The sequence below is a fragment of the Fimicolochytrium jonesii genome (assembly GCF_025526975.1).
Source record: "Fimicolochytrium jonesii strain JEL569 chromosome Unknown EV422scaffold_8, whole genome shotgun sequence".
NCBI classification, from domain to species: domain Eukaryota; kingdom Fungi; phylum Chytridiomycota; class Chytridiomycetes; order Spizellomycetales; family Powellomycetaceae; genus Fimicolochytrium; species Fimicolochytrium jonesii.
The window spans coordinates 822521-845035 of record NW_026515675.1 but is presented as its reverse complement, the minus strand read 5'-3'; the positions used below and the strand labels follow the sequence as shown (position 1 = coordinate 845035).

At 55.3% G+C, this 22515-nt stretch overlaps 8 protein-coding genes across 8 annotated transcripts; 5 read left to right on the top strand and 3 right to left on the bottom strand.

The window, feature by feature from the left end:
- Positions 1-16: 16 nt before the first annotated feature.
- Positions 17-2451, bottom strand: EV422DRAFT_526133 (acyl-CoA N-acyltransferase). Its single transcript, XM_053070111.1, has 8 exons — positions 1924-2451; positions 1466-1682; positions 1263-1379; positions 1017-1187; positions 823-931; positions 581-751; positions 317-502; positions 17-219 (listed from the first exon to the last, which is right to left on the bottom strand). Exons 1-8 carry the CDS (start codon positions 1967-1969, stop codon positions 61-63), a joined length of 1176 nt encoding a protein of 391 aa, XP_052926629.1. The 5' UTR covers positions 1970-2451; the 3' UTR covers positions 17-60.
- A 419-nt stretch (positions 2452-2870) lies between these two features.
- On the bottom strand, positions 2871-3886 carry EV422DRAFT_614719 (uncharacterized protein; the record flags this gene model as incomplete). The annotated part of the gene is made up of 1 exon (XM_053073932.1): positions 2871-3886. One exon carries the CDS (start codon positions 3884-3886, stop codon positions 2921-2923), a length of 966 nt encoding a protein of 321 aa, XP_052926628.1. The 3' UTR covers positions 2871-2920.
- A 3719-nt stretch (positions 3887-7605) lies between these two features.
- EV422DRAFT_556285 (uncharacterized protein) lies at positions 7606-8955 on the top strand (the record flags this gene model as incomplete). Its single annotated transcript, XM_053071902.1, has 4 exons — positions 7606-7669; positions 7737-8014; positions 8551-8720; positions 8783-8955. Coding segments are annotated over exons 1-4 (681 nt in total), but the record flags the coding sequence as incomplete, so codon positions are not given.
- An 80-nt stretch (positions 8956-9035) lies between these two features.
- On the top strand, positions 9036-9407 carry EV422DRAFT_495148 (uncharacterized protein; the record flags this gene model as incomplete). Its single annotated transcript, XM_053067797.1, has 1 exon — positions 9036-9407. The coding sequence occupies one exon, from the start codon at positions 9036-9038 to the stop codon at positions 9405-9407; it is 372 nt and encodes a 123-aa protein (XP_052926626.1).
- Positions 9408-9562: 155 nt separating this feature from the next.
- Positions 9563-12543, bottom strand: EV422DRAFT_586367 (uncharacterized protein). The gene is made up of 2 exons (XM_053073461.1): positions 12083-12543; positions 9563-11916 (listed from the first exon to the last, which is right to left on the bottom strand). The coding sequence occupies exons 1-2, from the start codon at positions 12312-12314 to the stop codon at positions 9821-9823; spliced, it is 2328 nt and encodes a 775-aa protein (XP_052926625.1). The 5' UTR covers positions 12315-12543; the 3' UTR covers positions 9563-9820.
- Positions 12544-12597: 54 nt separating this feature from the next.
- Positions 12598-13685, top strand: EV422DRAFT_505704 (uncharacterized protein; the record flags this gene model as incomplete). The annotated part of the gene is made up of 3 exons (XM_053068506.1): positions 12598-12630; positions 12925-13172; positions 13451-13685. The coding sequence occupies 3 exons, from the start codon at positions 12598-12600 to the stop codon at positions 13683-13685; spliced, it is 516 nt and encodes a 171-aa protein (XP_052926624.1).
- A 94-nt stretch (positions 13686-13779) lies between these two features.
- On the top strand, positions 13780-14528 carry EV422DRAFT_421643 (uncharacterized protein). The gene has a single exon (XM_053067108.1). It carries the CDS (start codon positions 13874-13876, stop codon positions 14477-14479), a length of 606 nt encoding a protein of 201 aa, XP_052926623.1. The 5' UTR covers positions 13780-13873; the 3' UTR covers positions 14480-14528.
- Positions 14529-19678: 5150 nt separating this feature from the next.
- Positions 19679-22139, top strand: EV422DRAFT_526092 (AMP-dependent synthetase and ligase). The gene is made up of 5 exons (XM_053070110.1): positions 19679-20057; positions 20143-20261; positions 20337-21349; positions 21424-21549; positions 21610-22139. The coding sequence occupies exons 1-5, from the start codon at positions 19810-19812 to the stop codon at positions 21757-21759; spliced, it is 1656 nt and encodes a 551-aa protein (XP_052926622.1). The 5' UTR covers positions 19679-19809; the 3' UTR covers positions 21760-22139.
- Positions 22140-22515: the final 376 nt, after the last annotated feature.

Genomic DNA, 22515 nt, shown 5'->3' with positions numbered 1-22515 from the left:
CCCCCCCCCCCCCCCCCCCCGGTTATTTTCGTCCCGCACGGCCGCTCCTGATCCCTCTCTCTAAAGCAAAACCAACGCAACATCCTCCGGCTTCAGCTCCTTGCACCGGTAATTGTACAGGTAATAATGCAGGTTCCCATCCCCCTTCCCAAACTTCAACGTGTCGACAAAGCTCTGGTTGTGCATCAGGTTGAGGCAGTTGAAGACGTCGAAGTTTTCCTGTTTTCACACATCATCCGGCGGGAGTGGGGCCCCGAGTCAGTGACGAACTGATTACAAATGTCCCAACATCCCCCACGCGACAATATCACATTACCTTAGCAGCCAAAACCAACGCATCGTTTATCAACCCCCTCGTCCGCTCCTCATCCGCACCCAGCCCCTTCGGCGCATAGTAGAACAGGTAAGCGGCGTTGATGTGTTTGTGCACGGGGTGGCCGATCACGCTGGACGGGAGGGAGTAGAAGGAGAAGAAGTCTGTGATCTTCGTTGTTGTCGGGTCCTATTTTCATATGAGTCAGCGTCCATGCAGGAAGACAATTGACAAAGAACGGGGGGTGACGGGGACAGACAGACGCACCACAGCGACGTAGCTGAATACAACGGTAGGCACAGGTAGCAACCAATGCCTGACTTCATCCTCGCTGAACGATGGCGCCATCGGGAACTTCTGCATGTAGCTGTTGAGGAGGGCGGTGACTTGCGGGACGTCGGTGGGTTGCATGGGTCGGAGGCCTGGTGTTGTTGTTTCCTAGAATGCCAACCAGTGGTGTGAGATAAGGGAAAGCATGCGTCTGATGGGATCCGTGTGACGACACGTACCGTTGGCAGCTTGTACAGCCGGATAGTCCGCGCCATGGTCATGTTGCGTCCGATGTGGGAGAACCCGGTCTCGACCAGCTTTTTGGGGTTGAGTGAGCGGTGGTAATACCTAAAGAGAGCATCCCCCACCCCCAAAAACGTCAATTGTCCACTTCCCAACCCTCCTCCGGTCCCCCACACACGCATCAACCCACCTGGCCGTCCCAACAGGCGTCGGCAAATAAACGCCCGCAGTATACGCCGCCTGGAAAATACCCTCCAGGTTAACCCTCCGCGTGACCTCCTTGATCAAGACAGGAGCCAGGCGTTTCGAGCGCAGCTTCTTGTGTACGCAGAGGAAGTTGATTTCTACGAGTGTCTGGGCGCTGGGGAAAATAAAAGCGGCGGGTTGGGTGAGGTTGGGGGTGTATAGTGGGGGAATGATGTGACAGGGGGCTTACGCTGTGTTGACCCGCAGATGCGCGGGGATCCCGCTGATGAACGCGACAAGTTTCTTGTTGGAAGCGACACGGACGCCGATGTGCCATTCGCGTTTCCAGCCGGGGGATTTCAGCGCCCTATCCAGAAAAAAGTCACATCATCAACCACAATCCAGCATGCCATGACCCAAAAAGTAACATCCCCCATCACCCTCCCCCCGTACCAATTCAAAAACTCCGCCGAATAATCAAACCGAAACATCGCGTCATCATCCTCCACATAGTTCAGCGAGAGCAGCTCGTACAGCTCCTTCAGCTGCACGGGGTCCTCGACGTTCACGATCGCCCATTCGAAATCTTTGGGGAGGGGGTACGGCTCTTGTCGGATCTCGCTGGCGGGGCGGTTGGGTTCGATGGGGCCTTCGGTTTCTACCGTCTCGTCTGCGGAGTTCGGTGAAGAGGGTGGGGGGTTTGGTTAGGCGAGACGTTGTTGAACGGTGAGTCTTTTGGGATCGAGAGTCCCCGCCGGCTGTGTTTCGTCTACCCTTCCTCGTGCTCTGGGACACATCTTCCCCCCTTTCCACCAACCGCCCCGGCAACCACCTCCTGCTACAAATGGTTCCATCGCTCCTCCTCCCACCCTGCGCGCACACCCCCTGTAACAAATACCACCGACACGCACCAACACGAGTCACAGGCTGCGTCTTCCAAAACCGATAACTCTCCATCGTATCCTTCGCCTTCTTCTTAAACTTCGGATCGTTCGCCAGATTCTGAAGCAGGTCGATCTTCGCCAACTACCAAAAAAAAGAAGAGGTATATAGTAGTCGTTCAGCGGGGGTGGGTTCTCGAACAACAACCCATCACGGAATGAAAGTTTCAACAACAAACCTTCCGCAACACCTCCTCCAACCGCTGCTCCTGCTCCTTCTCCTCCTTCTTCTCCGCCTTCTCCTCCTTCTTGGCCTCCTTCAACTCCTTCGCCTCTGCTTTCGCGAGATCTTTCGCGCCCTTCTTTGCATCTTTGCTTTTGGACTTTTTCGAGGAGGAGGAGGAGGGTGCGGCGGCGGCGGCGGGCGGAGTGGTGGGGGAGGGCTCGGGTGGTGGGATGGTTTCTTTTGATTCTGCTGACATTCTGGGGTGGGTGGGGAGGGGTTGCCGGTGCGGGCTGTGTTGTGCAGGGGGCAGTGTGTAAGTAACAAAGGGTTGGGGTTGCGTTGGTGTGAGTTTAGAGGTGCGCCCGCTCGTCTGCCCTCGCGTCGTTCTCGCCGTAATCAGACTTATTAAAGCCTGCGCAACGCTCACGTGATGAAACCCACGTGATGGAACGCTCTCTCGGACGCTCTATTGGCGTACTATGTATCGCAACAGAAAGCAACCTTACCCACTCTCAAACAGCTCGAGCCACGACCATTTTTCCTCTGCCTCACGGTCCTTTTCGTTTTATTCCTGCTGAAACGGGTTGTTTATAAACACTCCCTCTCAGACTGCAGATCGAATTCAGTCGCCGTCGCTCTGCATTCTGATCTCATGGAACGGTCCGCTCTCAACTCCCGCGATCGATGGAGACAGCCCGGAATAGGGGCAGCCTCGCGATTTGCTCTATGATGAGAGAGCGTGTGTCAGGAGCAGTGGAGATGGCGGAGACAGTTGTCTCGGAGACAATGATGAACTCACCCTCACGCAAATGCATAATCCTCCTCCTCCCACAACTCGGAGCCCGCTGTCTCGTCGCCACCAGATGTAGATCCGTATGACGACACGGACTCCGAGTGTGGGAGGCTGCTCTCGACCGACGTATACTCCTCGTCATCATCATCGGCGTCGTCGGAGGCGGGGGTAAAAGCCCGCACTTCCTCGGCCTTCTGCTTTGCAGCGGCCAGGCGCGCTCGGTGTGCGTCGAAGAGGGGCATGGTGTGGGCCTTCATCGCCTGGCGTGTTGTTGAACCGCACGTCTCCCTCACTAGCTTTCCCAACGCCCTCCAGGGCCCCTCCTCCTCTTCAAGCGCGGCCAGCTCCTCCTGCGCCATCTCGTCATACCCCTCCTCCTTGTCACCGGTCGTCGGGGTGGGCGCTGCTGCTGCTGCTGCTGCGGCTGCGACCCCTGCTATGGCGGCAGCGCAGGTGGGGCGGGTGGGGATGGGGGCAGGGTTGAGAAGGGCGGAGATTGCAATGGGGATGGTGGGGATAGGGGCGACGGGAGCGGCAGCGGCGACGGGAGGCTGGGGGGCGGAGACAGTGGGAGCGGCGGCAGAGACGGGGGGCTGGGCGGTGGAGACGGGGGTTGGGATGGTGGAGGAGGGGTTTGGGATGGTGGAAACGGGGGGATGGTGGGCGGAGACGGGGGGCTGGCGGGTGAGGTGCGTGGTGGCTGGGGCGGGTGCGGGGAGGGTGGTTGAGGGGACGACGGGTTTGCCCGGGAGGGCAGCGATGGCGTCCAGATATGCCTGCGCGCGCCCACACTTATTGCAGGCCGCCCTGGCTGTCTTGACGTTGTTCACAATGCCCGTTCGCCACGCAGCGGACGTCCGAGCCCCGCAAACAACGCAGACTCCTCCAGGAGCAAGGCAGGAGTAGTTTCGGTCGTCCCTACCCGTGCCTGCTCCAGCACCAGATTGAGTTCGGCGTGGGGGTGCTTTGGGCATGGTTGTTGTCGTTGTTGTCGTTGTTGTTGTGTTGTCGTTGTTGTTGTTGTGTTGTCGTTGTTGTTGTTGCTGTGTCGGGGTGTGGATCTCGGCATGTGCTGAGGTTGGAAGAAGAGAGAGCGAGAAAGAGGTCTCAGAGACAGGGACCGCAAAAGTAGGTAGGTTTGACAGTATTTTGACAGTGTAGGCATATAATAATGACGTCTAAATTTACATATCACTTGGGTTTGGGGGGTTTGGGGGGTTTGATCGCTCCACTGGGCTCCCCCCTTTTGGGAAGGGCCAGCGGGCGACCTTCGCGGGCGAAACCGCGTACACGTATATTAACAACGATGAATAAATACATATGATCCAGCACATCTTTGGACCCAACGACGCCGGATCGCGCACGGCGAGACCTGACTTCGGCGAAATGGTAAATGAGATGCATATGACGATATGAGAGATGATATGCGTTCGAGAAATGAGCCCCGTGTGCGGTCCAACCCAAAGATGGCGGCGATATGAGAGGTGAGATGCCAGGTGGCCGGATACGCAGATGTGAAGTAGAGCGAATATGAGATGTCATTGCCGCCGTCGGGGGACCAATTTTCCCCCCACGCTGTACTAGTCAGCCCTCAATAGATTTTGGGGAGAAATTTGGCCCCCGCACGGCAAACCGGAAGATATGAAGTAGATGTGAAGTAGGGCGAAGTGGCCGTGTATTGAGCAAATGGCAAATATACATGAGGATGGGCGGAGATGAGCCACAGATAAATAGGAGATCTAATATACAACCCCAGCTCGGGTAATAGGAGCGGAATTCTGCCGCACCGCTAGCTGAACGCTGGGGTGTGTGCGGATATACCGTTCGAATGCGTCGGAAGACCACCGACCCCAGCGTTGAATCCACAGCGTTGTACTGCCTGTCTGCTCTTTGCTCCTTTAAAACTCCTTTTTACTTGCGCAATGCTGGCTCTAGACTATGATCATATTCGCAACGGTCTGCTGTTAGAGGGCCATGGCGGACAGGAGACCGTTCTGAAGCGGTCCTTCAAAGGCGTTGTCCCGGTGTCAGTTATGGAAAACGAGTCCACAGCAGGGCCATTGAGACCTCTTGAACTGGCATCATGCTTCCGATGCAGGGTAGAAATAGGTAGCAGAGTCCCGTCAGGCCCCGTTTGTCGTAACCTTTTTTCCATAACTGACAACGGCTTCATTAAAGGCAATAGAACCAAGCACATCGAACCCAAGGTTGATGCCTACATCCGTCAAGAGAATGCGAAAACGATTAGCGTCACTCAGATCAATACGCATGACAACGTTGCGGATATATTTACCAAATCCCTAGATGAAAACAAACACTGGAAGTTTGTTCACGCTCTAGGATTGCGACGAACAGCTGATGTTGCTTGATAACAACGAGGACGCTGAAAAGCCGATGTTGCCCGATACGAAGATGCGCTCTTTTCCTACTCCCAGGATCCATTTTTTCCTCACGGAGGTTTTTACATCTGAGAGAGGTTTTTACCGAGGCATCCACGACTACAACGGCAAAGCGACAACACATCCCATGCCGGTCAACCTCCCGCAAGCGGCGGTCGTGCTCAGCACTGGAAGCGTTGAGATCAGTGATTGTAAAGTTGATGGCGTAACGAATCGCGAGCCCGGCTCCTACTCCGATCTGGACTCAAGCGATCGTGACTTGAAGAGCGAATCGCGAGTCCGGCTCCTACTCCGATCTAGACTCAAGCGATTGCGGAAGCTGAGAGCGGAACGTTCCATGGGATCATGCAGAGTGACTGCGACGGCGACTGCGGACTAAATTCAATCTGCAGTCTGAGAGGGAGTGTTGTAAACAACCAGTTTCAGCCACAGCTTCCTTTTTATAGTTGCCGTACCCCTTTTCTTCTCTGCAGATAGAGAGCTGGTTGTGTGTGTGCAGACCGTCCGATCGAATGTCTATAAAACGAGTGGTGTGTGTGAAGGGGAATAAAGTAACGAGTTCCACAACAAACCCACGTCCTTTACACGCGTGTAAAGGACAATCCTCACTCTACTCTTCCTCACTCTACTCTTCCTCACTCTACTCTTCCTCACTCTTCGCACACCTCACGCTCTTGATTGCACCTCATCATGGCCCCCAATTGCATACCAACCCTCCTTCCCAACCCCCTTCCTTCCCAACGCAATTGTGAGCAGTAAGCAACCGCCACCAGGTAACAACCGCAATTCCTCACCGTTCTCAGCCTCATTACCACAGCGCTGACGCGAGTTCTTTGACACACAGCTATCACAGCAACCAACTGCAACACCTCTCTCGACTGACTTAAGGCACAGCACAGTCATCATGTCATCACACCAAGCGCTCCAGGGGTACCTGTGGTGTGGCATATTTACTGGAGCAACCACACCACGGCGGAAGAGGAGGAAGGTTGCTCCGGTTACCCTGCGGTTGCCCATACGTCTGCCAACTGTGCAGACACCATTGCAATCACCCCCGCGCTTCCAGTTCCCACCGTCTGTCCAACGCCACTTGCCCGAAGCCATTGCAGACATGGTCAGCGAGAGTTCCGGCAATGACGACGGGCAGCACCAGCATCGAGGGCTTTCACCCGTCGACAGGGGTCTGCAGCATCCGTTGAACCTCCCGGCTCCCATCCCTTTCCGTTTTCCCAGCACACCGGGTGGACCCCTGGCGTATGAGCCCCCGCCTCCACCCCCGCCTCCACCCCCGCCTCCACCCCCTGCTCAACGACCCCGCCCGCAGACGCATGCCTGCACCAAGGTTTCCCTTCATCGAATCCATAATCAGAATCATCAGAATCAAGTTCAAAGGGAGCGCCTCAGAACATTCATCGGCAATGTTCACATCCTTGCGCGCCACACCACCTTCTTCCTAAAGTACTACCTTGGTGAGTTTTTGGCGTACACTACACTGTATATTTCCTGAAACAATGTCCTGACTACTACGTCTGCCCACCACAGCTGATCATCCTCTGCACGATTTCCCGGACATCACGGATAAGCACATCAGCGTGATATTTGAGCTGCTAAACAATCCGGGCTACAACGGCAATCCGGTCATCACGCAAGAGTTGCGTCCATGGGTTCAAGACTACTGTAATGTTCACGGATTCGCCCCCATCCGCATGCAATATTGCCAACAAACTGCAGCGTACACGGCTACGAGCATCTTCACAAACCTCAAAGTCAACGTACAAGAGCATTTCATTCAAATGCTTCTGCGCTATGTCAATGAAAGGCTTGGTTTGAAGCAAGTCGTACTGCATCTCCGTAGAGCTGGAGTCAACCGAGCGCAGCGGCGACACTATTATCAGCGTGTCCGTCAGTTTAAAAAGTATGCGACATTTGGAGAGTTTCCAACCGAAGAAGAGTTTGCGCGCCTCACACGACTTGAGCGGACCGTCCTCAACGAGTTATGGGCTCTGTTTCCTCCCCAGGATGAACCGCTTGCGTACAGCCTTGCGGTGGATGCAATGCCATATTTAGGTGAGTTACTAAATCCCCCCCCCCCCCCCCCCCCGCGGCTTCCTCTTTTGTCTAATCATGCTCCGCACCTGCCTCATCACAGGTGCCTACTGTGAGCTCTCACGTCTCTATGAGCGCTGTGGAATGCGGCTGTTTTCAGCGATCCCGCTACGCAAATCTCGAATCCAGTCATCTATTAGGATCGACACGAAGATCCTAGCCACTCATATCCTGGGCTTGAGCCACCATCGCATGGGGAAACTCACCGATCAACGCAAGCGGGAGCTGTGGGGGCAGTTTCTCAATGTGAATGTAAGTTAAGTCTGTATCCTTCTGCGCTGATTTCACTCACCTCACCTTGCTGAAGGACGGATTGCAGGACAAGGTCTTCAAGGATCGAAAGAAGCTTGGTCTCAAATTTGATGGGTCAATCAGCACAAACGGGTATTCCGCTACCATCCACTTCAAGAAGCCAGGGCTCAAGTATGGGCATCGGGCCCGGAAGCGCAGCAAAGCCCAAATGCAGGAAGAAGTCAAGCAGCTGTATTTTGAGCACCACATCGCCGAACTACGGGAGGCTCCAAACATCGTCTGCATTGAACCGGGCAAGCGTGACCTCTTGTTCTGTCGAGCCATCAAGAAGGAGCGGCCATTTCGGTACGTTTCAGTTGATTACTACTGCCCTGCTGTCCCTGCTACCCCCCCCGTCTCCGCCCGCCAGCCTCCCGTCTCCGCTACCCCCCCCCCCCTGTCTCCGCCCGCCAGCCCCCCGTCTCCGCTACCCCCCCCCCGTCTCCGCCCGCCAGCCCCCCGTCTCCGCCCGCCAGCCCCCCGTCCCCGCTACCCCCCCCCCCCGTCTCCGCCCGCCAGCCCCCCGTCTCCGCTACCCCTCCCCCCCCCCCCCGTCTCCGCCCGCCAGCCCCCCGTCTCCGCTACCCCCCCCCGTCTCCGCCCGCCAGCCCCCCGTCTCCGCTACCCCCCCCCCCCCCCCCCCGTCTCCGCCCGCCAGCCCCCCGTCTCCGCCCGCCAGCCCCCCGTCTCCGCCCCCCAGCCCCCCGTCGCCGCCCCCCAGCCCCCCGTCGCCGCCCCCCAGCCCCCCGTCGCCGCTGCCGCTCCCACCGCCCCTATCCCCACCATCCCCATTGCGGCGACATTCCGTTGCAGCGTCCTCACAATGCACCACCCCATACCAGATACACATCCAATCAACGGGCGGTCGAGACAAAGTCGCGGTACTTTCAAAGAGACATGAGAGAGCGAAAGATCAATGCTGGCATCGCCGAGATGGAATCACATATTCCGTCGCACAAGAGCATGAAGATCGAGGCGTTCTCAGCGTTCATTGTGGATCACATACATGCAGGTATGATGTATTATGCATTGTCTTCATATTCCATAATACATGGGCTGACATCCATATCCCAGATCCCGCCCTGGATGAGTTTTACCGGGATGAGATTCATGTCGCTCGCAGATTCAAGGCTTTCTCACTGCGGCAAAAGTCTGAGAGCAAGCTCATCAAGAACATGCGACGCCGGTATGGAAAGCATTTTTCGGTCGTCTTGGGTGATTGGAGCGATGCTGGGAAAACAATGCGCTTTCAGGAGTCATCAAAGACCAAGGGGTGAGTGACCATGATTGGTGGTATCTACTATGTATTCTATTATGCTAACTCATCATGGAAATTAGATTCCGCACACTCTTTGCGAGAAACGGCATCCCATGCTACTTGCTAGATGAGTATCGAACGTCCTCCGTGTGCCCAGACTGCCACGGGCGTGTGAAGAAAAACATCCGACGGCGGCTGTCATCTCGGCCATGGCAAGCTAGAAAGGGAAGAATGGAATACGTCCATGGATTGGTGGGTTGCCCCAACCCCGAATGTATCAACCAAGACTGGACGCCATTTGAGATTGCTGGAAGACGACCACTACGGATGAAAGTGCACAATCGGGACGTCCTGAGCACCAAGAATTTCCTCTCGATTGTGCGTTCGGTGGTGTTTGGCAATGGCCGCAGACCAGACGCATTCTCCCGTAACCGTAGGTAGTCTAGATTTCACCCCATCCCATTTTCCGTGGTGGTTATCTGCCATCCACATCATTGTACCTCTGCCTGAGGCGTCGCCGATGAAGGCAACTTGTACTCGTAATATCCGTGCAAGGCATACATACAGACTCCTGTACCCCTGCCAGACTACTTTGACCTGCACAACCAGCAACCACAAGACGGACGAACGATGCAAAAAGCAGCTGTGTTATCTGATGCTACAATACACATCCAAATCCCAACAAAACCTCCGTATCTCATGCATACGAGAGGGAGGTAGGCAGGTGTGGATCCATGAAAACTACATACAAAATTCCCAAAACCGTAACAGACAAACAGACAGACAGACAGAGAGAGTGACCTAAACAAAAAAGAAACTCCTGCAAAAAACCCACCCTCCCGAAATGACAGACCTCAAGCCCCACAAGAACACAACCGCGCATCAACAACCCCCGCACACCCACACCCACACAACGCAGTGCGCATCCCATGCATATCGAACGCGTCCATGCTGTTGCACGGTTTGATCTCCTTGCCCGTGCTTGGTAGGGGGAGCGGGGCGGGTGGGAAGGGCGATGGTTGTTGCTGATGTCCCTGTTGAGGCTGTTGAGGTGGTTGTTGGGTGGAGGAAGAGGGCCGGGCGAGTAAATCGCCCAAGTGTAAGGGACACAAGTCCTTCTCGCATTCTTCGCAGAGGAGCGTGGAGGCGTGGCAGCCGCAGGGGCATGTTGCTTCTTTTTCTTTCTCCATCCCGACTCCCGATCCCGAGGGGGGTGGTTGGATAATGTTGTGCAAGGACGGCGAGACGTCCGCTTTGGGTGCATTTCCACCTCCACAACATCCGCCTTTCTTTGGTTGTTGTTGTTGTTGAGGAGGGGATGGTGACGCATTTCGAGCGCCGCCGCCGCATCCACACCCACCGCCGGTATTTCCACCACTGTTGCATCCACACCCACCACCGCCGCTGCTACAACCACACCCGCTAGTCGCAACAGCAGCACCACCACCGCCCCCACAACATCCACCCGCCGACGTCGACGAAGAAGGGCGACGACTTCCACCACAACAGCTCCCACCGTTATCTTCCCGCTCAGGCTCAATCGCAGCAGAAGCGCCTCCACCGCATCCACACCCGCCAGCCGCTCGAACAGGTATCGGTGCAGGTGTCGAATTGCATCCACAACCTCCATTGCTAACAACCGGGCGCGATGAGGAGCATCCACACCCCGAGGATGCTACTGGTGCCGCGTCAGTAGTCGCGCCCCCACAACACGATGCCACAACGGGCGCGGCAACGGTTTTCGGCCCGCAGCACCCGCCTTTCGCCTGTGGTGCCGAGGCGGTGGAGAATCGAGTATCAACCAAACTACTGCTGCTGCTGTTGTTGTCCCCGCCTCCGCCACCACAGCACGACCCAGAAGCCCTGCGTGACGAGACTGATCGTCCTGCACCGGCGCAACATCCACCCCCAGTATCCATCTCCTCATCCGTCTGCGATCCCGAGCATCCGCACGATGTCGCCGCAGCTTTCGGCGGCGGCGGCGCGAAGGATTTGCCTCCTGAACAGCATCCGCCTCCTCGGGACACTTGCTGGGTTGGTGGTGGCTGTTGCGTGTAGTATGCATACTGCTCGGGTGTCATCATCGGTTGGGGGCCGTTGCTCATCCCAGTGGCCCATGTCGCGGGGGATTGGGGCTGTGGCGGTCCGACTACGCCTCCTTGATGTAGCGCGAAGAGGGCAGAGAGCAACTCCGGGTCGTGGCTGGAGGAAGTGGGTGGGAGTTGTTGGGGTTGGTAGGATGGGTCCGGAAATCTCTGGTGGTAGGCCATGGTGAGTTGCGTTGATGGGGAGTACATGGGCTGATATTGCTGCTGCTGCTGCTGCTGCTGCTGTTGTTGTTGTTGATGATGCTGATCCATTTGCGAGGGCATGGGTCGGATGGTGGGGTAGCCTGACATGCTAGCATATGCTTCATTGGAAGCCATCATGGGGGAAGGGGTGGCATTCGTTACGTGGAACGCGTTCCCGAGGTCCCCCGGCCGAGGCAATCCGGCCACCATTGGCAGGAGAGGAGGATATGGTGATCCCGTTAGACCGCCCGCCGCAGCCGACGCAGCAGGGGAATGGCTTCCTCTTAGATTCAAATTGGAGTTCGAAGTGGAAGCCGAAGCCGGCCCAACGGACGCCGACGACCCGCGCTTTATCCTGCTCCCGCATCCTCCACCAGCGCCCCTGTTCGCAGGCAACTCCGAACAGATGCACGATCCTCCAAATTGGCAGTTGCATGGGTTGGCCATGAGTTTCTGCACGTCCAGATCTAGCGTCTCTTCCACAACTTCTGTTTTCACGTAGATCAGCTGTACGTCGGTGGCAGGCGCTGCGACCCCTGCTTTCGCCTTCTTCTGTACTGTCAGTGTCGACGTCCGCGTTTGTTCCAATTGCTGTTTTAACCAGTCCACGTTTCCTCGTTCAGGCGTGAACGTCAACACCACATTTGGATTGAAGTGAACTGCGAAAGAGGAAAAAGAAAATAAATCAATATGTGTGCAGGAGGGTGAGTATGGACGGTTCGTTGATGGGCGGCGAATTCCCACGGACCGCAATTTTCCCACGCCCGAAATTCCCGAAATGTACCCCGCCCACCCAACTCCCACTCCGTTTCTCGAACCCCTTACCTTCAACCTTCTTCTTGATATTAGCAGCGCCATCCCCACACATACACTTATGGTGCGAATGCCCGACCCCCTCCTTCCTCTTTGCTCTACAGTGCCCACACTGAGTCGCCGGCCTTCCCTTTGATTTGATTTCTATGAGTTTCCTGTCGATATGCGCACATGAGCCGTTCCTGTGGCCGTTCTGACACTTCTCGCAGGCGAATTTGAGGTTGAAGAGGGACCAGTGTATCATGGTTGAGGGATTTGTGGGGTAAATTGGAGGGGCTCAGTTGTGAGAGTGAGTGAATGCGAGAGGGGCTTGAGTTCTCTCCCTTTCTTTTTCCGCGGTGGTTGGAAGAGTGCGAAGGAGCGCTTGGTATCCTCCTGGAGCGTCGCTTCGTCTTTGACTGGGAGAGTAAACTGCGGGTTGGAGTACTGTATAAGTGCGTGTGGGGAAACTTGCGACATGCGGTTTGATTCTGCAGCCGGAGAACCCTTGCAGCCCTTGCTGAGCGACTTACAGTATAAGGTTAGTTATGGATAAGCCGCTTCTTATTTGTCAGGAGGAGGTGCGTCGCAAATGATGATGGGACTCGGTGGATTCTTGAAGTCGCCGTTCGGCCCCCCCCATCCATGTCATCAACAGCAATATTATTTATATCCTCCGTGGTCTCAAGCCACGTAAGTTCGTGCCACATAGCATCATGATAAGTGTCACCCATTATGTATTATCGCTGATGACCTTCTTCCCCCCCTCCCCTTTCCTTCGCTTTCCTTCTCAACAACAACCCTCCCTCATTCCTCATTCCTTATTCTACACCCCCCGGTTCAAACACTCGCCCCCTTCACAACCCTGCCGAAAGCCCCTCCGCAACCCAAGAAGCCTCAGCGCCGGGCGCACAACCAGACTCTTCACACCCGCGGCGTCCAACATCACACCCCCATTTCACACCTCCCAGTTCGCAGAAGTTGGACAAATGCGGCACCATCTCGAAGCATACCACACCCACCTATGGGGCGCCTTCTACCTCACGCTTGCGATACTCGGTGGTGTCTTTGCGGGGGCGCTCAAGTGGCAGGCGCAGACCGAGTTTACCGGGGAGCAGGTTTGGTAGGTGATTCAGGAAAAAGGGAGGTGTGAGGAAGGTGGGAGGAGGATGAACAGGGTGTGGGATGGTCCTCGAGCGTCAGCGAGGTTCTCGAACGAAGACTCGTTGTCGTCGTCGTTTTCTTCGGGCTGCTCGTAAGCTCCCAGGCGAAAAGTCAAAAAAAGTTTCGTAACTTATCTCAAACCCAATTAGTTAAAAGCGCCCGTAAATTGTCCGCCTTAATCATTCAGTGGCAAGCCCCGGCGGAATAGAGTAAGCTTCGCTGAGCGAGTCGTGCCAGGATCTGGCTTACTCTCGTTGGCATCCTTCTCGACTTTGCCCCTGGGCTGGACTCGATGTTGAAAGCCGCTGGAACCCCGCCAAACGTCGTACTACGGACCCAGGTGGAACAGCAGGATCTCGTTGCCATCCACGAACTTGGGCTTGGGATACACATGACGATCAAGACTCGGCTGAGTTGCGGACCGGGAGTGATTGCCAGTCTCTGCATAATCGGCCGACATCACTTACAATGACGAAATGACACTTCAAAACTTCTCCACGGCAAATCCCCCGGGCATCCTGCCCCGTCATCACTTCGGAGAAGCGCGTTCGCCAGGTGCTTCTTCCACGTGCCTTTGAAAGGGTGGTTTGATCGTCGTTCCTAATAAAGTCGGCGATCAAATGAGACGGCGAAACTGCTGAGGAAAGGATAGTCGCTCAAATGACGATGCCAGCAAACGCCGATGCGCCCATCGCGACTGAAAGACGGAAACGGAAACGCGCGTCCGGAAACGGAAACGCACGCAAGGCAAAAGCGTGCCAGCGAAGCCGCAGCCGCAGCCGCCATCAATGTCGTGGGCAAAGCTCGTTGCGAAAAAATCAAAAGATGCCGGCCGCTCTCCAGCAAGTAGCCGACGGATATGTCGCAAAGTTCGGCTCAAATGAGGAAGTCATGGATCTCCGGATGGTGGGTGGAAAACTGGGCCGGTTGCCAAAACGCCAAGTCGTCCCTCTGGGTACCTTCCTCGACGAGAAGTTCGAAGACGCACGACTGGACATTGTGCTCACGTTCTTGGAATGGATTTTCTCCGACGTGCGCGCCACGGAGCAGGACCAATGGGAAAAGCAGATTCTGGATGATGCCAGGTTCAAATTCGAAGATCCCAAGTGGGTCAAGAATCTGAGCTTGGCGGAATCAGCTGCTGCTTTCAGCCCCACTGACGTGAAGGAGATTTGCCCGGCCACTCACCACGTCGTTTGCGCTACCCTTCCCGTATTTGCGGGAGTTTGCTTCCCCAAGCAACTAGAGGGAAAGTACGACTCTTGAATGCCACTTACTGTCCCAATTTGTCCATCCCCTGTTTCAAGAAGCATTGTTCGCATTTGCCCACAAAACGAAATGGGTAACTGAAGAGATCGGAAGCTCATATCTCGCTGGACTTACCCAAGCGGACGGGCTCGGCATTGCGGCGACGAACGACGATGTCCCGGTGTGCTACTTCGAGGGGGACGCGACTCAAGGTCAAGGATCCATCCAAAAACGGGGCCGATTCTGGAAAGTTGCTACGGAACGGGCAGAACATACTGAAGACGATTTTCGAACGACTCACTCAATCAAAGCGTCGACCGCCGGCGAAATTTTTTGTGGCGACGGCGCAAAGCCACGAGACTGAGGTACATTTGACCATTTTGGAAGTGGTTGGTACGTGTCCCTCCCTATGCATATCTTCCCTTCCTGAATTCCTGACGACATTCAGGCGGCCACGTTTTCTTCTTTGACTACGATGTAGTCACTATCCCAAAGGACCGCACGAGCTCGAATATGTTCCCAAGTTTGATTGCTGGGGTGATAGGATGGGCGGTGAGTTTCGGCGGAGTTACTTCGCAAAACCACCGGAGGGAACTTGCACTCAGCTGTGCCGATTCTAGATGCTGGTTGGACCGATGGTGCAGGGGCTACAAACCAGCTCCGGCCGGTTCCGGCGGAAGAGCCTCTATGAGAAGCGCATCAGCAGTTGAGTCGAAAGCATTACCTTCCGAATCTGACGGTAGCACTGTCTCATAGAGGCTCTTCCGCGAGAACCACCGGAGTTACTTCGCAAAACCACCGGAGGAACTTGCACTCAGCTGTGCCGATTCTAGATGCTGGTTGGACCGATGGTGCAGGGACCACAAACCAGCTCCGGCCGGGTCTCGCGGAAGAGCCTCTATGAGTCGACGGAGATGGACAGGAACGTCGGTGGGCCGCTGCCCGCGAACTTTGCGGGGCGTAGCGATGGGGAGGTTGGGCGTGAGCCGGAGGTCCTTCAGAGATATTTCCGTAGCGTTGGGAGGGATGGTATCATTGTGTGGGATCATGTCATTATGGAAGGTCGTAGCCATGGGAGGGATAAGGGTATCGTGGCCCTTGGCAGCGACGGAAAGGGCGGCGGGCAACTTTGCGGGGCGGAGGACCGGGACAGACGTTGATCTCGTTGTGCGCATTATGACTGTGAGGGATATGTGGTAAGGATATTGAACGGGTTTGTTGCAATTCTTCTTATCGGCTGTGTTATAATCAGTAAAAATACCGGGGTAGGGAAAACGCTCGAACATCTTGATATCCTCATCCTGCTTTTATTCACCCATATCGATTGATGATGGCACTTGGCGCAAGGTACGCGGCACCCCCCAAATAGCGGGACACTGTTCGTAAGTCTTCTGGCAAGCTTGTCTAGCGTCCTCCTCACTTCGCCACCGGCTTGACTTGCCTTCAGCAAACCAGTCGGGAAATGTCCCTCCTGGTGTGGCGAAGGCGAGCCAAGCTGGTCTGTTGCGTGGTCAAGTCCACGGTACAGCTGCACTGTCCGACATGCCCAATGGTTGCCAATTCGCTGCAACTACGCATCTGAAATGCATGTTCGACGATCTCCGTTTCGCCCTCCAAGTCTTACCCATGACTTTCTGGGCGTCGATAAGCACTCTTATTGATGGTAGCCATCTCAAAAGCTGCATCGGCCCCTGACCGACAAGCGACGCGGGTAGTGCGGTCGATTCTGTTGATTGATTTCAACCGAGCAGTAGGAATGGCCGGTCGACACCGATTCATGCTTTGCGTCTGCGTCTTCCTCGCCGTCTTCCTCCCGGTCCACTGCGTCTGGGTCTTCGTCGCCGTCTTCCTCTTCGTCGCCGTCCTTCTCTTCGTCGCCGTCCTCCTTCGCCTGGGTCGCCTCATGGAAGCCAGAATTCTCATCCTCCAATTTCCGCTCGCTCCTTATCAGAGCCTGTGATCTGAACAAATGGCTTGTCCGGTTCTTCCTCCTTCGAGTGGGGTGCCATAACGTCATGGTAGTCGATGCGCGTGGACGTGTCACCCCTGCCATGCGGCTTCGGTTCAAATTCAAGAGCCCTCATGTAGTCGAGGTGCGTAGGCCCGAAAGGGTCAGCATGTGGATGTAGGACTGCGCCCACGTGTGCCGACTGCGTTCCCCGCTTTCGGTAGTGGGTGTTTGGTTGCCGATCTACGCCCCGCCAAGGCGTTTTCATGCCCGTCATTGATTCGCCAAGGCATCTCATGAGATGTCCGGTTACCGATGTATTCATCTGCTTGTCCAGTCGTGCGATGTTCGTGGCGTTTACATATACGGCCCTTGCACGTACGGGCATCCATACTGGACGTATGGTTTTCGGTCGAGACAGTACCATAAGGACGGCAGGTTGAAGCACGTCCGCTACCACTTATGCCCACAATCAGTTCTACCCGTGACTCCCGGTAAATCCATCGACGTCAAATTCAGGCACATCCACGATGCTAGGTTTGTGAGGAAACCAAACGCCCATCAGCGCTCCCTTAAAGAGTCCCTGCGCAATCGGTGCTTGTTTGAGCATGTGCTAAGCGGCTCGCGAACAGTGGTAGATTTGCCTAGATCGAAATGGTAGTCGCTTTTGGGACGCTTGCAGCGGATCCAGCCATGCATTATGTATGTGCTGGGACCTTAGTTCACCCATGATCCGCTCATAGTTTCGATGTGCCCCCGGGTCCATTCTTTCGCCAAAAAAGTGGTGTTCGAGGCCGATCTCCTGGGCCGCCGGCCACAGCAGGATCGGATTCATACCGATCCCATCATCAAGGACTTGGATGACCGAGTTCGCTTTGATCATCGCACCTGCAGGTCGCTGGCGTCCGTGCGCTCCCAGGTCACTCATGCAGAGGGTAGACCCGCCGTGCCAGAGCAGCCAGACACCATGCCCGACGTCTCCCTCTGGCAGCTGTTGGATCCCGCAGGCATTCCACCCGCCAAAAGTTTTCGCCGACCCCGAGGCGCCGAAGCTGCCAACTGCGGATTACCAGCGGCACACTTCTGACGATGATGGGCGATACGCTCCTGACGATAATCCGAGTGTGGTGTGTGGCCGGGGACATGGTCCGAAAACCATCCCACATAGATTCGGTTGTCCTTAGGCTCCTGGGGCCGACGTCGCTCCATGAGCACTGTTCAAAGATCAAACAACCCGGAAGCAGGTGTGGTGCGGTGGGAATACGCAACATGAAGACTGTTGCGTAAATTGGGCAGGTAATGTTGGGAAGCCGGTTTCGCATGATGGCCTCGTTGAACTCGTCGTTAATTTCAACATCCCGTAAATGCCCTCAACAAACAACTTTAGCACGTACGGCATCCCGGCAAAATTTACATCTTAAACCGGTGGGTGACTTCTCTGTCACAGACAAGTACACTTCACGTTGCTCGCCTTCACCTTCACCTTGTTGGGGATACGCCCGGTACGCGTCGTTGCTCGCCTTAATCTTCTCCTTGTTGGCTAGATTAGCCATCTCATTCGTTCAAATACATCCCAGCCGACACCCGACGCGCCGCCACACGCCACGCTATCCCAAACATTCGAACTCTTGTAGGGACTGGAAGGCCCCAGTCGAGCCTGTCAAGAATGGGTTGTGTTTCTCCTCGGGGACCCTGTATTGTCGTTATGTTCTGCATCCCCAAGCTTGCGAAGGTCCCACCCAATAATTCTGTTGATGATTCGGTCGCCCCAGAGTTCAGGACCTTCATCACCAGGTGGCGGGGCTCACGTGGCGGGCAGTAACCTTTGAGCCCAGCTCGTTTCTGGTGTGTTTGATTAGGTCACCCTTTGCTTGGAGAAGGCAAGCATCTTTGCATACCCCGGGATTGATATGGGCGTGCGGCTTCAGCCGAAGATGAACCGCCATCTTCGGCCTCAGCTAAGGCGCACACCCGCGAGTCATCCAGTAGACGGTGCCGCGGGACAACTGCGGGCGGCGAAAAGGTTGATCGGGTGTGTCACAACGCCCGTCACTGCGTAGTGAAAGTCCTCCCTTCCTCGATGGTCTATAGTGTGCGAAAACAAAATACTCATGAACAGCGGTGGCTTGTCCTCGAAAAGAATCGGCAACATGGCCCGAGATCGCCTGTGATGAACTCGGGATCTTCACGAGGAGGCAGTTATGACAGCGACCAAAACACTTAGCAGCTTGTCGGAACCGCGAACCTCTTCGAGTAAAATCCTTGGCTGCGCAGGATATCCGGAAGAAAGCTCTGATCTGAGAGAGCTCTGATCTGCAAGCCAACTTGAGCAAGTTCAAGGCTCCATCGGTCTCCGTTTACGACCGACAGCTTTGTCTCCTGTTTGGTAACGACGTCGTGAGAAGAAACGCCGGGCAATGTGCGTGCCCGTTCGTCCCTGCGTTCAGGCTCTCATTTCGAGAGCTATGGTCCAGTCACGATCCTAGCATTCCAGCAACGACGAGCCGTCCACGTCGATTTTGGCTTGTCGTCCACGACGCCATGTTGCGCGCCGCCAAGGGAGAAGAGGCATCGTCGTCGCCTGCAAGTCCCTGCGTCGGTAAGTGCGACGGTTTCACAGATAAGCGTCGTTGAGACGACCTCCGAGGACACGGCCTCCTGCCAAAGCTTTTTCGAGACCAAGAGGTGCGATATGCTCAGCTGTGGAGTTGTTGGAAACCCGCGATGGAAAGAACCGAATGAAGTCAAGGGTTTGACGCGCCGCCCCCTGCGAAATACCTCTCAGGTCCACCCTGGCTGCGCGACCCAAACGCTCTACGCGTTACCTTAAGGCACAATTAGGGAAATTAAAGCAGTTTCCTCACAAAACCCTCTTTTTGGAGCAGCCATACCATCCCACAGACATGCAGGACAACCTATTCCATTTGCATACGGCTCCAGTTGCCTACTTTGGCCAAACCCCTCTAAGTGTCTGTGGGGGTAGCTGTTGCAACAAACTTAACACAGAGGCCCAAAAGTCTGAGTAGTAAAACTGTCTTTCCTTGGCCGTTTTTGGGTAAAACTTGCCAGTTAGAGGCGTCAAACCCTGAACCGGTGCCTTCTTCACCAAACTGCCTAATCAATCTTTCTGCTAGCATGTCTGGCTGTCAAGATACTGCTCAACATGTGCAGCAACTTTGGGTCTGCAAAAACCTCGTTAAGTGCAAAAGTCGTCAAAAAGCTGTCAGTGGCTTAGCCAGGGTGGACCTGAGAAATACCTTCCAGTTAGGGTGCGCGAAATAACTTTTAGGGGCTCGCGGCCTTGTGAGGGAGACCATGGCAAGCTCTCCCGCAAGCATACAGCAAGTACAGCACTCTCCACAACGGAAAGCAAAGGACACTTCTCTCAGCCACAGCCGGCATGTGGCGGCAAACCACTCCCTCCCTCCTCACCGCCACAAAAAGCGGCTGCTTCCGTCTCACTCTTAGAACAGAGCAACGCCGGACAGTCATCCTCCCAAGATGGCTGCCGAACCTGAACCTATTCCAAGGCGCTATCAAGCACCAGGACAGAGTCGCTATCATAGCAGAGTCGAAGAAATACACATATGCTAGCCTGTTGCGCCATGCCGCGAAGGGTGCGAAGCAGTTAAAAGGGGACCACACCGAGTGAGTGTGATAAACCCGTGGGAGAAGGCATACAGGTCTTCAGCGGTCTCTGACCAATTCAATTCTCCGCCGATATGGGTGCTAGGAGTGCAGTGAAGACGGGTGAATATCCACCACGGGTAGCATTTCTATTTTCGCCGGGGTTTGAGTACGTCGCGACGCAATGGTCAATATGGGCTGCCGGTGCCATAGCCGTTCCGTTGGGTGGGTTTGACGTCTTGTGCGCCTGTATGCCCGGTTACTTGTGTGGAGGATGACTGACAGCAAGCGTTTCCATAGCTTCATCCCATCCGCCAGCCGAACTCGAGTACATCATAGGCGATGCGCAGGCAAAAAAGGTCCTGTATCAGAGCAAATTCGCTGAGAAGATTCAGGCGCTCCAGTCAAAGTTCCCGCTGGTGGAATGGGAGGAGATCCCGGATGCGAAGCCGTCTGAAGGCCAAGATTCGGACTCGAGACCCACGAACATCAACGAAGAAGACAACCTGTCCAAAGACCGGGGCGCCATGCTGATCTACACCTCAGGCACCACCGGCAAACCCAAAGGCGTCCTCACCACCATCAACAACATCGAAGCCCAATCCACATCCCTCATCGAAGCCTGGAAATGGAACTCCAAAGACAAAATCCTCCACGTCCTCCCCTTGCACCATGTCCATGGAGTCATAAACGCCCTTACATGCCCCCTGTGGGTAGGCGCCACCGTCGAGTTCTTCCCCTTCGATGCGCGCAAAGTCTGGGATCGGTGGATGGCGGAATCAAGGGATTTGACCGTCTTCATGGCTGTGCCGACCGTCTACGCAAGGCTGGCAGCAGAATACGACAAGATGCCCCCCGCAGAACAGGCATACGCCACAAAAGCCTGCGCCCAGTTCCGGCTCATGGTCAGTGGGTCCGCGCCCCTCCCCGACACCCTCTTCGCCAAATGGGAGAAAATCTCTGGACACAAATTGCTTGAACGATACGGCATGACGGAAATCGGAATGGCGCTAGGCAACCCATATGACGGACCTCGCATCCCCGGCACAGTCGGCAAACCCTTCCCGCACGTATCCACCCAAATCATCTCCGACGCTGGCGCCGACGTCACGGCCCAACCTGACGCGACTGGGGAGCTGTACGTCAGCGGGCCGCAGGTGTTCAAAGAGTACTGGAACAAACCGGAGGCCACGGCTAAGGAGCTGCAGGATGGGTGGTTTAAGACGGGAGACATTGTCAAGAAATCTGAGGACGGCATGTACACTATACTGGGACGCGCGAGTGTTGATATCGTTAAAAGTGGGGGTTATAAGGTATCCTTTACCCCTCCTTCTTTTCACCCCGTCACCACCTAACGTACGGCGTATACTTTTCTCCCGTTCGGCAGATTTCATCCCTAGAAGTCGAACGCACCCTCCTCGCCCACCCCTCCATCGCCGACGTCGCTGTCGTCGGCTTACCGGACGAAGAATGGGGGCAGATCCTCGCCGCCATGATCGTCTTGCGGGATAAGGTGAAGTGGTAAATCATCCGTTCATCGTGTTTATGGGAGACTGATGTTGTGATTTTGAAGACGAAGGAAGTTACGGTGGAGGATGTGAAGCACTTTCTGCAAGATAAACTGGCGCATTACAAAATTCCGAGACGGGTTGTGGTTGTGGGCGAGTTGCCGAGGAATGCGATGGGGAAGGTTGATAAGAAGACAGTGCTCAAAGGATTTTAAATCACATTGAACTGATTCCGGACTCGGCAAACGGAAATCTGCACGCCCATGTGCTTTTGGTGGGTTTCGCCTCTCCAGACGCCCACACCATCCGTATCTCTCAGCAGATATACTCAAATTCTACGGCGTACGCTCTTTGCCGCGTTGGAGATTGCCAGCGAGGGTTCTTGTCATGTTTTTGGTGCAACTATTACGGCTCACCTCGTAGTCATACTGAATGGTCTGAATGAATTGTGGAATTCGTTTTCACGAACCACTCAGAAAGCACTTGTTTGTAGTAAACCAGACTAGTCCTATCCTGCACTTGTTTGTGCCAAACTGGCGTGGTTTGAAGGATGACGGTTGAATACGACAGCGCGCACTTATGGCCAGCGTAGACGTTCCGCTCATATCATTGGTGAACGCTTGATTACGGAGTTTGTGGCCAAGCTCTGAGTACTACACCGGCAATCTCATCAAAGACTTCCTTTTGGTTACCCCCCCTTGAGCGAAGAACACTGTTGCATCTTTGGCGCCGGCGTTCTTGAGCTGGCAGTACCTGTCCCTTGATGTGATTGAGTTTCGGGGGCTGGAATTCCGGCGCCCGTACTAGTGTGGGCATATCCTCTCCACAGTCCGCGGCCCATGGAACTTCGTAACCTGCTTCGTAACGCGGTTTGGGCCCACGTACGGTACGTCCTTCTGAGCAGCGGCCTGTAGCTTTTGTTCTGCGGAAAGGAAAGGAACACATGATACCTCGGAATATAAAAGGAGAGG

What these genes read in the sequence shown, in the direction of transcription:
- EV422DRAFT_586367 (XM_053073461.1), bottom strand. Translation starts at nt 12,314, where the DNA reads ATGATACACTGGTCCCTCTTCAACCTCAAATTCGCCTGCGAGAAGTGT. An exon ending in TATCAAGAAGAAGGTTGAAG is followed by an intron (nt 11,917 to 12,082) that starts GTAAGGGGTTCG and finishes CCTCTTTCGCAG; the next exon opens with TTCACTTCAATCCAAATGTG.
- EV422DRAFT_526133 (XM_053070111.1), bottom strand. Translation starts at nt 1,969, where the DNA reads ATGGAGAGTTATCGGTTTTGGAAGACGCAGCCTGTGACTCGTGTTG. An exon ending in GCAGCCTGTGACTCGTGTTG is followed by an intron (nt 1,683 to 1,923) that starts GTGCGTGTCGGT and finishes CGAACTCCGCAG; the next exon opens with ACGAGACGGTAGAAACCGAA. An exon ending in ACGCCTGTTGGGACGGCCAG is followed by an intron (nt 932 to 1,016) that starts GTGGGTTGATGC and finishes TGCTCTCTTTAG; the next exon opens with GTATTACCACCGCTCACTCA.
- EV422DRAFT_421643 (XM_053067108.1), top strand. Translation starts at nt 13,874, where the DNA reads ATGACGATGCCAGCAAACGCCGATGCGCCCATCGCGACTGAAAGACGG.
- EV422DRAFT_526092 (XM_053070110.1), top strand. Translation starts at nt 19,810, where the DNA reads ATGTGGCGGCAAACCACTCCCTCCCTCCTCACCGCCACAAAAAGCGGC. An exon ending in TTAAAAGTGGGGGTTATAAG is followed by an intron (nt 21,350 to 21,423) that starts GTATCCTTTACC and finishes CCCGTTCGGCAG; the next exon opens with ATTTCATCCCTAGAAGTCGA. An exon ending in TGATCGTCTTGCGGGATAAG is followed by an intron (nt 21,550 to 21,609) that starts GTGAAGTGGTAA and finishes GTGATTTTGAAG; the next exon opens with ACGAAGGAAGTTACGGTGGA.